Source organism: Drosophila ficusphila, unplaced genomic scaffold, assembly GCF_018152265.1.
Source record: "Drosophila ficusphila isolate 14025-0441.05 unplaced genomic scaffold, ASM1815226v1 contig_198, whole genome shotgun sequence".
Classification (NCBI taxonomy): Eukaryota; Metazoa; Arthropoda; class Insecta; order Diptera; family Drosophilidae; genus Drosophila; species Drosophila ficusphila.
In genome coordinates, this window is record NW_025064092.1 from 4,788,817 (window position 1) to 4,802,262 (window position 13,446).

Below are 13,446 nucleotides of genomic sequence, written 5' to 3' on the forward strand. Positions count from 1 at the left end.
AGATATTTCTTTTGAATAATCTTGCTTTAAATCTAATTAACATTTCTTATATTTTAAAATCAAATTTGTGGTTTGTTTTTGTTTTTGTTTGCTACACCCACTTAAACGGTTTTAAAGTTTAATTACATGTGTTTTCAATTTAAATGGAGTATCACTGTTATTTAAGGATTGCATTTATTTAACTTTTCCTGTGTACTTGCTTGCACCCCTCCCTCAAGTTATTTTTTCTATATATTTTTCTCTGGCTTCCTGGGGTGTTGCATGTGTCAAAAAACTTTGCAAACTTCATTATGGTTATTTGCTCAACGCAGAACGTGGCAACCCTGCCGTAGACACACCACACACCACATACACATGCAAATGCAGCGGAACGTTTTTCTCGCTTCTCTTCTTTTTTCGGGGGTTTTTCTCGCTTGGCCAAGTCCAAGTTATTACCGTTAATTTTGTTTGCGCCAAAGTTTGGCTTTCCCTTGCTTACTCTTTTGATTCTTTCTCTTTTTTTTTTATATATTTTGGTTGGTAATTCGGGGGTTTTCCACGGGTTTTGTGGGCCCGGCAGGCGCATTTCCTTTTAGACATCTCCAGGCGAGGACTTCCGCCAAAATGATAAATTATTTTGTTTACTTGCCATTCGGCAATCATTTCCGTTCCGAAAGGGGCACAAATCTTTATCGATGGCCAATCGATTGGCGACCTCCCGGGGGAAAATGGGCTGGAATCGTGGGGGCGTGGCACTCGATTATTGTTTTTTAAATTTCATTTTCAATGCCGAGAATATTCATACCATTCATAGCCGCCCACATTACGCTTTTTGCGGCCTTCGCGTGTCGGGCATTCAAATGCATTCGATCGGAAATTTGCTGGAAAATGTGCTTTATTTTGGGTTTTTCCTTTTTTTATTTTTGCTTTTCTGGGCTTCCATTGGGTTGGTCTTAACCATTTGCATTGATGAATATTCAGGATCGAATTTGGTTATTTTATTTAATTTTAAGTTTATCGAGCACATTCACTCGATACTCGAAAATATTCGATTATTGATTACTTCGTAGATTTAACTATGGAATATTCAACGAAATACACACAGAAATATTCAAACATTCTAATGGATTCATAAAAGTATATTGCTTGCTATTTCAAAATGATTTTTTGACTGAATTCCACATATTTGTAGTGTGTTGTAGTTTGGAAGTGCCCTTTAAATATGCAATCATATTTTCACAACATTTTAATGGACTCGCACACGTTCGTTTATTTGTTTTTCCCTTTCATTTTTGAGTGCTCCCCATTTGATTGGCAATTGTTTCAAATGGTGATTCTATTTTATTTATTCCATTCGACGCTAATTTGTTTCTTTTTAAGCCAATCAAACAAAATGTTATATGAACGGAAAAGTGGAATTGCAATTTTGGCTATTCAATTTTAAACAAAACTTTATATATTTCCTATGCTTCCCATTCGGTTGTTACTTTAACATTCAATTGTTGGGTGTTCAAACATTCAACTGACCCACCCCCTTTGAATTTCCACCCCCTCCCCGCTTTTCCTAACCCAATTCCCGAATTGTTTCCTTGCCCCAGACACAAACCAAATAAAACTAGCCCCCTTTCCCCGAAAAATCGCGCCAAATTGCAAACGGAAAAGTGAATTACTTTGTTGTTGTTCTTCCTGTTCGCTGGCAAAGGAGACGGATAGCTGATTATTCAAGTTTTAATGATGTTACGCAGTCGAAGAAGAAGAGCAAGACTAAGGACTTCAAGGAGCAGTCGAAGGACTGGGAATCGGTGGTCGTAATTCCAGCGGCGGGAGGCATGGAAAAGTGGTGGAGCCAGATAGCCAAATAGTTTTTACGCGTTCTCAAGAAGCTTTTAACGTTTTAATGGATAGGCAGCCTTCGGCCAAGGGGGTGGGGGGTGGCCCCCTTTCCCCACTTTCCCCTAGCCCCTCTCCCCCGAATTCCCCGACCACTTACCGCTCAGCTTTTACGACCAAAAAGTGCTGACTACTGGCCATTTTCGCTTCAGTTTCTGTTTCTGTTGACATGAAACTGTCGTCCGCCACAGTCGCTGCACTGAGAAAAAATGTTGCTAAGCTTAATTATGGGATAAAAGTTGAGATTAAAGCAGGTTGAGGAAAGGACCATAGCTTTCAGGCTTTATTTCAAAGGGAAACTTGGTTATCTTTCTCTCAATATTAATAAGTTAGTATAAATAAATAAAAACACAAACGAACTAGAAACATAATTTAATATATTCGTACAACACTTAACTAAAAATATTCTTTAGGCTTAACTAAGAAATTCAAATATTCTATCTTAGACTTACTTTTTTGAAATATTAGATGTGCCGCTACCTATGACTTACTTACTTTTCATTTTTTTCAGTGCAGCTGGCATCCTGCTCATCTTTGCCGATTTCCATCTATTCAAACCTTGGCCAGCCATCTATGTTGTTGTTGTTGTTGTTGTTGTTGCTAACTGTGGCCGTATGTTTGTGGTAAATGCTAACAGTTTTTTGTGTAATTGTCAACGGCAACAGCAACAGCAAGAGCAAAAGCAAAAGCAACAACCAGCCGACACAACAAACACAAAGTACAACAAACAGTCCGGCGACAATGAGAAATAACGTAAACAAGTAAATGAGCGTGAGGAAATTTTCCGCAAACGTCAGCACTTTTCCAGCGGGGAGCGGAAAACTCGAGGGTAGCGGGGGGATGGAAAAGATTATTTTACCACCTCCCACTCTCCTCGCCTTCTCCTTTTAGCCACTTGCGTTTATTGAGTTAACTAAACAGCAACAACAATGCGACATCTGAAGAAAAACAAAACAAGAAGCAGGGACAGAAACAAAAAACAAAATAAAAGAACTGCGGCAACTGTGGCAACTCTGGATGCGTAACGTTATTTCCGCACAAGGATTAAGCTTTTGGCCAGCGGCGAAGAAGGTGGACTCAACCACTCAACCACCCAACCACCCACCAACGACCTTCCCAACCTCCTGGTAAAGTGGAGGTGGATTCCAGTTACCTGGCTACAGATGCTCCTGGATTATCGCTCTGCTTCCACAGAAACAAAATGACCAAGCCAGAAGAGCTGGCTGGAGAATAGCATAAGGTGTAAACAGGTGGACCAGATGCACCTGGCGAACCCTGGAATACCCATTGAGTGTCCTTAGATGGGATTACAAATGGATAATAAAATGCATAAACTTATGCTGGCATTACGAACGTAGCATAAACTTATAAAACTTATCACAAGAAGGTAAAGTGTTTTATGACTTTATAACGGAGTGCAATTAATAATTATGAGTTTCAGAAGAAATGCAAATTCTGGTTAACAAATTAATATCCAACGTTTACTTGGGATTTACTTAAAATCTGTAAAAATACTGTAATTTCAATAATTTTTTGAGTATAAATTATTCCCTACCTGAATTGTAAATAATTATGCTTTTTATTATGTTTCACTTTTTGGATTTTTGAGATTTGTTGTTTTTTTTTCTAATTGGCTACCTATGAATTCCAATTTTGCTTGGATAGAAATATAAACTGAATACAGAACTTGGTATTCCTATTCTCCAGTCAAATTCACCCCGCCTTCCAGTGGTCAATTGCCATCGAGGGTATCGCGAAGCCACAGTAAAAATGTAAAAAGGTGCGACGGTTTCGGTTGTGGTGGATCAACCACACCCCCTTTTCCCTTCCCCTGTGAACCACCGCCCCCTCTTGATGAGAACGGGTGGCAAAGTGGGCGGTGGAGGGTGGGCAGAAGGTCTACACTGATGCTGCTAGATTATTCATCTTAGATAAAAGGAAACTTTAAAACGTAACCGAAACAACGACAACCGACAACCGCTGACTGCGCAGCTTAACGATTTTCCCTATGCACCTGTTGTTGTTGTTATTGTTGTTGTTGTAATTGTTGTTGTTTTTTGTTGCTGCTTGTTAAACTATTTTTTGTTGGTGTTGTTGTTGTTGTTATTATTATTGCTGCCACTGCTGATGCACAAAAGCGGCTTACGGTTTGACAAGAACTGCCTGATGATGCAGCTCCCAATTCCGCCCACCAAACTGATTGTCAAGGCAACAAATATCCAGAAAGATGCAGCATCCAAAAGGCTAATGCACTCAAACAAAATGCTTGCAAATGGAAACTTTCGTTTCTGTGCAGTATCTTGAACGATATTACGACATTACTGTATTATAAAATTGGTAAACCTTAATCTTTTCTAAGTCATGCTTTCAAATCACAAAAAACATTTACAATGAACTATCGTGAAATACCAGCAACAAATGGTTTGTAAAACTATTCTTAAATGAAGTTATGTAGTTGGAAAGTATATGCTTTTTATGAAATATACATTTCAATTAAGTTTTGAGGCTTATTGGAACATTTATACATTTCTAAATTATTATTAGGCAAATTATTTGAATGCTAATTTGTATACATATTGAATTATTTCAGCCGATCCCTGTGTTCACCTCCATTTTACTGGCAGTGTGGCTTGGTATATAGCATCTTCTACTTAGTTAAGTTGTTATTTTTATTATAGACCGCCTTCGGCGACTGCTTGAGAGGGCGTGGCTCCTGATATTATGACAACGCAGCACCTGCACGAGAGCAAAAGGGATGGAAGCATAAGGATTCGCAGCACTTACAACAAACACCGTCTGATACTGCCCCAGGGATTGGATTTATGGTGAGGGGGATGGTGGTGCAAAGTGGGTGGTTGAGGGGGGTTTATGTTTGGGTGGAAGTTTGGGGAACCTTTGGACAAGTGACGGAAGGAACAAGAGTGAATTTGGTGCAGGGAAACTGGGGACAAGGCACTTGCAGTCTTCTCCATTTTATTGAAACTGATCTGGGGCGTAGTAACCTAAAGGTTGAAGGGGAAGTGGAGGGGGTCAACTCCTAAGCGGCAAGTAACAAGTAGCGGGGGTCGCTATGAAGATAAGCAGCGCTGCTCGCAAGTGAATGCCAAACACTCATCAAGTGTAATGAGTGCAGTGAATGAGTAATCGAGTGTCCTGATTTGATCACATCGCCACCCCGTTTTCCCTATTTTTCCAACACTCCCTTCACAATCAAATGCGATTTTCCCTGCAGATGCAATTTTCACGCATGCATACTTATATATCTATATGTATATACCCATTTGCAATCGCAATCACATTCACATTTGAGGAGGAAATCAACACAAATTATTTATTCTTTGAGCGAATCGAATCTTGGCTCATTTCGTAGTGAATAAATCTTGACATTCCAGTGAATGCAGTGCGTAATGACTTCTAAATAAATAAAATTCTTTGAGAACATACATGTGTATTTATTGAGAAGTATTTAAGATAGATCTTTGAATTTACGCATGAATAAGAAATGTTTTCTTTCAAAATAATTCTGTATTTAAATTTAGTTTATTTTTGGAGTTGTAAAGGTTTTCCACAATAATCAATACACAAATAAAATAGTTAATATTTAAATTTATGATATCCAAACTCGTGAGATACTTTTCAATACAAATATTCAGTAATTGTTCTAGATTTCTCATATTTGATTTGTATCCAATTGCCCTTTCCTGGTGAAGGCTTATTCAATCACTGCATTCACTCACTTATTCATTCGCCGCTTGAGTTTAATTTGCGAGTGTCTGCTGCTCACCTATTCATTCGCTCAATCAGTGAGTCGTTCACTCATTTATTCACTACCAGCTGGTTGAATGCCCGCTAGGCAGTTTTCGAGTCCTGCTACCGAACCGCTGTCAATGTCCCTGCCATTGTCCTTCGTCTTTCGTCCTTCGTCCTTCCTCAGCTGGATGGGAGGTGGACGGGAGGAGCAATGAAAATACCTGCAAGGAAATTATACGAAAACTGAACAAGCCAAAAACAACGGAAGGTTGTTATTTTAGAGTTCAAGTTAAAGTTAAGCAGCGCCCGCGGCATTCGACGTTCTCAACGCTCAGCCAGGACTTCAGAGCAAGGACTCGCACTGAAGGCAGCCAAGGACTCAGAACTCAGGAGCCAGGATCCAGCAGCCAGCAGCCAGGAGCCAGGAGCCAAGAGCAGAGCTCCAGCTCAGTTCCCCAAGACGGGGATTGGGCAGATGCGACAGCAATGAAGTGCACTCGAGATGTGAATGGGCTGAAGTGTTTTCGGTGCTCTGTTTGTGTCCCCTTCTCCCTCTATGTGTCTCATTGCTGCCGTTCGTCAAGTTGTGCACTGCGAGAATATCCCCTGAAGAAAGGGGTAAAATTATAGCATTCAAATAAGGAAAAAATTACCAAATTCTAACTAACACACAAACACATTTTGTAAGAAGTAAAGGAAAAATTACTGGCATTTAAGCAAAAATAATATAAAACAATTATAATTATATTTGAGATTTTTTTCAACAATTATTTAGAGGTTTATTCATGCAGCTTTATTCACAGCTGTATTTAATTATATGATTAATTTTTAAAGCATTTATTAATAAGAGTAAACGGAAACAGTTTCACTAAATATCTGAAACAAGCATTTTGAATTATGGTTTCTCATTCTGTGCCCACCTTCTCCGATTTCTCGCTGTGTATACAAGCAGCTAGGATATCCTAGCCCACGTTCCATTGAGCCGACTCCCCTTTCCCCCCATCACTTGTTACTCGTATCTTTGTGGAACAATTTTGCCTGAATGCAAGCGGCAAAATGGTTGAATGGGCGAATGAATGAATGAGTGAATGGGCATATCCCTGCCAGCGCCGCTTCCTTGTCCTTCGTCCTGCGAATTTTCCTATCTGCCGGCCCATTCGAACGGCGCTGAAAAGTTTCTCTCACTTTGACTTAAGTGCCACGCCCCCCCGCTCCCCCTCTCTCCCCCTTTTCGACGCCCCTCCTCAAGTGAACAATTCGAGTGTTTGTGCGCCGTTGTTGCTGGTGCAATTAGTGAAGAGCGCACTATTATTATTATCATTATGAATTTTAAGCAATCAACTGCGAGAGCAGCAACAATTAAACTTAAAGTTGGCGACTTGGCGAACTCCTCCACTTTTCCACCGCCCATTGAAAGCTGGAAAATGTAAACAGTGCGGACCGCGAAAAGCTATGGAAATTGAATGGCGCTCTTCTTTTTTGTTTTTCCCGTGTTTTCCTCGTATTTATTTTGTTGTTTACCTATGATAATTGCGATGTTTATTTATGGGAAAAGTCAAAAGTGGGTAAAAATGCCACCGCTGGCTTGTTGGCGGTTCGAGGGAAATTTGTTCTAGCCGAGTGAATTGTTTTTCCTATATTTCCATTCATTTCTGTTTTTATTTATCTGTGTTTATTTTCCTCAAGCTGCTGCAAAGGTTCCTAACTGCAGAATGGTTTATTTAAAAGTTGAAACGATCAACCAAATGGCTTATTAAACTAAGCTAAAAATAATTAAATTTAATATGCAGAACAACTTGGAAAAGTAAAATGAATAAGCTGTGATATTTATTTTCCAGTAATTCTTTGAATGAAAAGAAATGGAGCAGAATGCCATTTTATAATTTATATATATTCAGTAAACCCAGAAAGGACTATAAACTTTCGGTGGCCCAGTAAACCCATTGTTTTGCGATCCATTTTATTTTTTAATTATTCTTTGATGTGGACTCTTATCTTTAATTAGACCGAGCAGAATGAGCCACGATTTATGGCTGGTGAGAAAAGGGAAATTGTTGCACAATTAAGCAAACTTCCTTCGGTGCGGATACGTATATAATAAGGGGTTTTCCGCCCATAGTTTCCTTCGTCTCGAGGCTTCTCTCTCTCTTATTTACAGCGCAATCAAATTTAACTGTTTAAACAAGCGATGAAAAGATTCTGCTTTTCACCCACACTTACACACACACACACCACTACACTAGCACATATGCGACGGGTGGTGCAGTCATTGTCATTGCCAGGAAAGTGGGTGGTTGGTTGGGTGGTTGGTGGGTGGTTGGTTGGGTGGTTGGTTGGGTGGTTGGGAAAATGCAAAACAATTTCAGGCGAATTAGCGTAATTGTCTCGCCGCTGCTGTTGCTTCAGCTTCTGCTCCTGTTTCTTCTGAGACAAAAGAGCCACTGAGAAAAGGACGTAGAAACAGCAGCAGGACTCAAGCTACTTAATCCTCTAATTTGTGTGTGTCTCTGTGTGTGTGTGTGCTTGTTGTGTGGGCCACGCCCACTTTCTGGGCTTTCGTGGCGCCCAAGCGAAGCAAAGTTTGCCCTCATTTATATGCAAAAATGTAAACCAAAAAATCAGCGAGAATGTTAAATCCAACAAAATGCATTTAACACATAAAAATTTGCATAGAAAGTGGCTTCGGTAAACCCCCCTGGAAACCCCATTCCCCCTTCCCCATTCCATTCACCCATTTTGCCATTCCAGCTTGGAATACCGGAATACCAGAATACCGCACTATCTGGAGTGCGAGGAGCGGAACAATTGAAGTTAATTTTATTTTTATTATTTTTATTTTTATTTCCGGCACCCGCTACTCAACTATTATTGTCGTATTCCTTGGAGTCTGGTTGCCACGCCCTAATTTAACCAGTTAACAATCTTAACCTTCGGTTAGAGTGCGCCTCTTCAAGCGCTTCTTAAAATATTTTTTTGTATCCACAGTTTCTTATTTAGTATCGCTCTAAGTCTTAAGTTATCATTTTGACCTATGCTCATTTCATATTTTTTCTGAGTAAATAATAGAAGACTCGTCATAGCTCCGATATTTCTTAGCCTCTATGCATTTTGCTGGACATTTGTTTGCCTTTCTTGTTTTCCTTTTTATTCCCAAAAATTCCCATCCAAAACTAAAACTTTCTTGAACAAGTCAACTCGTCTTCTGTTAAAGTGCACTCCTTAGGATTTCAGCTTGTTCGATTGGACACTTTATAACATTTCACTTTCGGAAGGGCAACGTTCCCCCCGCACTTCCTCCTCCTTTCATTTCTGTCCATTTCTTATTACGTATTTGTAACCAATTGGTTGCCAAAACCCCCGCTCTGAATTCACGCTCAGTCAATTTTTTGTTGCCATTTCTGCTGCTGCTGCTGCTGCTGCTGTTGTTGCTGCTGCTGCTGCTGCTGTTGTTGCTGCTGCTGCTGCTGCTTTTGCTGCTGCTGCTCCTGCTGCTGTGTCCTTTGTGTTGTTGCTGTTATTGCATGTGTTGAGATTCTCATGGAAATTTGCATACAAATTGCGTCTGGCGCGTAGGAAGCCGTTGGTTTGGATGGCGGTGCCGGGATATATGTACTACTACACTCACACAAACACACTCTCTCACACACACACACACACAGTAGCAAAGGATGGGGACAGCTGGCTCGACATGCGTATGGGGTTAACGAAGGGTTAACACAACACAAAAAACCAAGCCGGAATATATAAAAAAAAAAATAGAAAACATTGCCAACAACGGCGGCACCTGACAACTGTCAAATTTTGTGGGTTACCATCGATAAATAAAATGGAGGACAACTTTATGGCGGCCGCAAGGGAAAACATTCCCTCACAGATTCATCGAGAATATTATTTTATAGTTTTTAAAAGCCACGAAGAGAGACATGTTAGTGAAAGCACTGATATGTCAATCTGGCACAATTTAAGATTTATTTGATAAGAAAGGAGTGGAAAGTGAGAAACCTTTTTGGTATCAGACGTATTGATATTATTATTTAATAATTTTGGAAGGAATCAGCAAACTAAAGGATATAGGAAATACTCTGCCAGCTACATTTATTATGTTGGTTTAATTTTTAGCACTTTAGCAACAAAGTAGCCTTATACGAAAATAAAAAGTTTTACACTGACATACGTAGGCATAGAACATACAATCACTAGATTTTCCAGAATCACACTGAAAAACAAAACAACCGACTCCGGGAAACTGTTGTGCAACTCACCGAAGGAGAAACTCAGACAGAAAGCAATGAGTTCCAATATTGAAGACATTATCTGGACGATCAAGAACGGGGAGTACGATGAGGTGGAGCGCGTTTTCCTGGCAGGATTGCATAATGTCAACGATCAGATGGGCCTTCGATTTCCCCTGCACTACGCCGCCGATTTCGGCCAGTTGAAGCTGCTGAAGTTCTTTGTGAGAATTGGAGCGGATGTTGATCGGAAGGACAAGTACGGCATCACGCCCCTTTTGGCGGCAATTTGGGAGGGGCACACACGGTGCGTCGAGTTCCTGCTCGAAGTGGGCGCCAGTCGGACTGGAAGGACTCCCGAAGGACTCAGCTATGCAGAGGTCGCCGAACAGGACGAAATCCGACGCCTTCTTGAGCGCAACTAAGGTGATAGATGGTTTCAGAAAGGCTTCGTTCCATTCCAGTCATTTGTTTACAGCTTATAAATTTATAGTGTATTTCAATTTTTGCCTTTGTGAAATTGGAAATTGAACAACAAGCGTTGTACAAAAACCTTTGACATTTAAAAATACATTTCAGGTGCTTTTATGCCTTACCAAGTCTGTTGCATAAATATTTATGTGAAAATGTACTCAACAACAAGCGTTGTACAAAAACCTTTGACATTTAAAAATACATTTCAGGTGCTTTTATGCCTTACCAAGTCTGTTGCATAAATATTTCTGTGAAAATGTACTCAAATAAATTATAATCATTATTTAAATTCAAAAAACTGAAAGAAATTAATTAAAAGGATATATTTTTTTTAGCTGAAATAAGGGTTTTTACGTTTTATTTAAAAATTATAAAATCAATATTTTCTCGTAACCGTTGACTCCCCAATTTAGGAGTTCCAATTAATTTGTGAAGTAGAAACGCTCATGGATTGATTTGTCTAAATGTTGTTGATGCGGTAACAAATAAATAGAAGTTGATAAGTAATAAACACCCTTGTAAGACCCCCAACATCTTAAGTTCTTTGTAAACTATTTATCAGTTGCTTGCTAGGTGCATTTGAGTCTTTTTAATTTGTACAGCTAATATAATTCGATTGATATTCCTCAAAATGAATTAAAACTTATTGTTCTGGTGGCAAGGCTCAACTAAATCGCTCTGTCTTTATTGATTAACATTGGAGATTATGTACAATTAGGGTCAGTGAGAAACAGCAACAAATATTAGAAATTTAGTGATGGTTACCAACTGCTTGAGGCCCAACCGCCCTGAGGGGCCCAACCACCGCCGGAGGAGGAGGAGTAGCTGGAGGCACCACCGCCATAGCCACCGCCGTAGCCACCGCCGTGGCCACCGCCGTAGCCACCGCTCGATCCGGAGTCGGAGATTACCTTGATGATCTTGATGTTGCCACCGCTTCCGTAGCCACCGCCGCCATATCCACCGCCACCGCCGGAAGACCAGCCACTGCTGTGACCACCGCTGTAGCCACCGCCTCCGTAGCCACCGCCTCCGTAGCCACCGCCGCCTCCGTAGCCACCGCCGGAGGACCAGCCGCTTCCATGGCCACCGCCTCCGTAGCCACCGCCGCCGCTGTAGCCGCCGCCTGCTCCGGAATCGGTGATCACCTTGATGATCTTCACCGTGCTGCCGCCTCCATAGCCACCGCCTCCATGGCCACCGCTGTAGCCACCGCCTCCGTAGCCACCACCACCACTGTAGCCACCGCCGACGCCATGGCCACCACCGTACCCTCCGCCGGAGGACCAGCCGGAGCTGACGGCACTACTACCCCCTCCACCGCCGCCCAGGAATCCCGCGTGGGTCATGCTGCAAACCGCCAGCAAACAGACGAAAACCTGCAAGAGATTGGCAGGAATCGCGTTAGTCGAACTCACAATGGCACACATAAAAAAATACTTGAACAAAATAGTACCAAAAGTAGTACAAAAAAAAAAAAAAAAAAAGGAAAAAAAGTAATTTTCACTTTCTGCGAAAGTGTTAAGCCGCGATAGTTGAATTAACCACTTGGCGCACCTTCATTTCGACGTTTTTTTCGAGATTGATTGTTGGGAAGAACTGCGAACTTGTGTCCGGCTGGAAGGGCGATCTTCGACTGTGGTCTGCAGCGTTTTGGCCGCCGCTTTTATGGCCGGCGACTCGGATGCTCGGTAACCAGCTTGGCTCACTTAACCCTGCCCTGCCCCAACTGCCACAGCGCACAGTGGGCTCAATAGAGTCAAGATTGAGGTAAAATTCAAATAACCAGGCAAGAGATTGCGATGTCTTTGTTTGCCAGCTTAAGTTTATAGCTCATAATATCCTTGAATTAGGTGCATGATGACATCTTCATTTCAAGTCTCACGAATATATTATTAAAAATGATTTGTTTTATAAAGAATATTTACTCAAATATATATTTATCAATAATTTGTAAGAAAACCAAAAGTACAAATGTCCGTTCTTTAGGAATTGCTATATTAACTCCCCTTTTATATTCGGGTGTGATGGTATTTTTTCATTTAAGAGGCAGTCAGCATCTTTAAAATATAAACCAACTCAGCTTAACCACCAGCAAAATAATATCTATTATATATTACTCCTCTGCAAGTAAATTTTATTGAAAAATATTCGTTTTATTTATTTATTTCCCTCTAGTTGATAGTGTTATATTTTTCCCTAAATTCCATTAATTCCCCCTTAAATATAGAGGAATTGTGACACTGTGTGGAGTCTGCTCGTGTATGACACACTAATTGCCGGTCCACGCGATGCTCCGTTCGGGTTGCGGCATCATCATTACCATTACCATGACCATTACCATTCGCACCGTTGTTAAGCTGCATAAGGGCAACGGCCCTGACCCCACCTCATCCCCATCCCCATCCCCATCTCCATCTCCATCGCCATCTCCATCCAATCCTGGCCCAACCGATCCCATTCCAAACGATCTCCACCCGCGGCTCCATGTGCCCCCAGCTAATTTATGTGTCTTGGCCGTGTTGCAATCCAGGCAATCCAACCTAAGCTGTCAAGTGGGCTAACTTGCATCGAAAACCCGACCGAACGGAAACCGAAACCGAAGTTAAAGCCCCAAGATACTGCACTTGCCCGGCTAAAAGCCAAAACCGTTTGATAGCGCATTTTCGGCTCGTTATGCAACTCATCCAAATCGACACAAAGTTGCAAAAATAATAAACAATAGCTGCCCGCAGCATGATCCAATAAACAGGTAGCGATCGCACCACCAGCCAGTGGTGCGGATTCAAAATGTTTTTGTACCTGAAAACCTTTAAAACCATCCGCAATCTTACAATACATTTCATACTTGCTTTACTAATTAAAACGAAAGAAAAATTGTTCATAAAGAAGCTACATTATGTTTTTAAGTTATTAAGATAAAAGAGAAGGGTTCCTAAATAACATAGTTTTATTATAATTAAAACTAGTTAAAAAATGGTATTATAATTAATACAAGCAATATCTTCATGCTTTTAGTTATCTTAACTTTTTTCATAGAAGTGTAATTGCAAAACTTGTGTTATTATTTTATTATTTAGAGTAATTTTGGCATCTTTGCTGCCGACACAGTTTCAATCTT

The 13,446-nt window shown here is 40.8% G+C and overlaps 2 protein-coding genes across 2 annotated transcripts; one reads left to right on the top strand and one right to left on the bottom strand.

Annotated features, from left to right (window-relative positions):
- Positions 1–9,792: 9,792 nt before the first annotated feature.
- Positions 9,793–10,446, top strand: LOC108101633 (myotrophin). Its single transcript, XM_017206046.2, has one exon. It carries the CDS (start codon positions 9,908–9,910, stop codon positions 10,274–10,276), a length of 369 nt encoding a protein of 122 aa, XP_017061535.1. The 5' UTR covers positions 9,793–9,907; the 3' UTR covers positions 10,277–10,446.
- A 528-nt stretch (positions 10,447–10,974) lies between these two features.
- On the bottom strand, positions 10,975–11,954 carry LOC108101635 (acanthoscurrin-2). The gene is made up of 2 exons (XM_017206048.2): positions 11,883–11,954; positions 10,975–11,704 (listed from the first exon to the last, which is right to left on the bottom strand). The coding sequence occupies exons 1-2, from the start codon at positions 11,886–11,888 to the stop codon at positions 11,087–11,089; spliced, it is 624 nt and encodes a 207-aa protein (XP_017061537.2). The 5' UTR covers positions 11,889–11,954; the 3' UTR covers positions 10,975–11,086.
- Between the last annotated feature and the right edge of the window lie 1,492 nt (positions 11,955–13,446).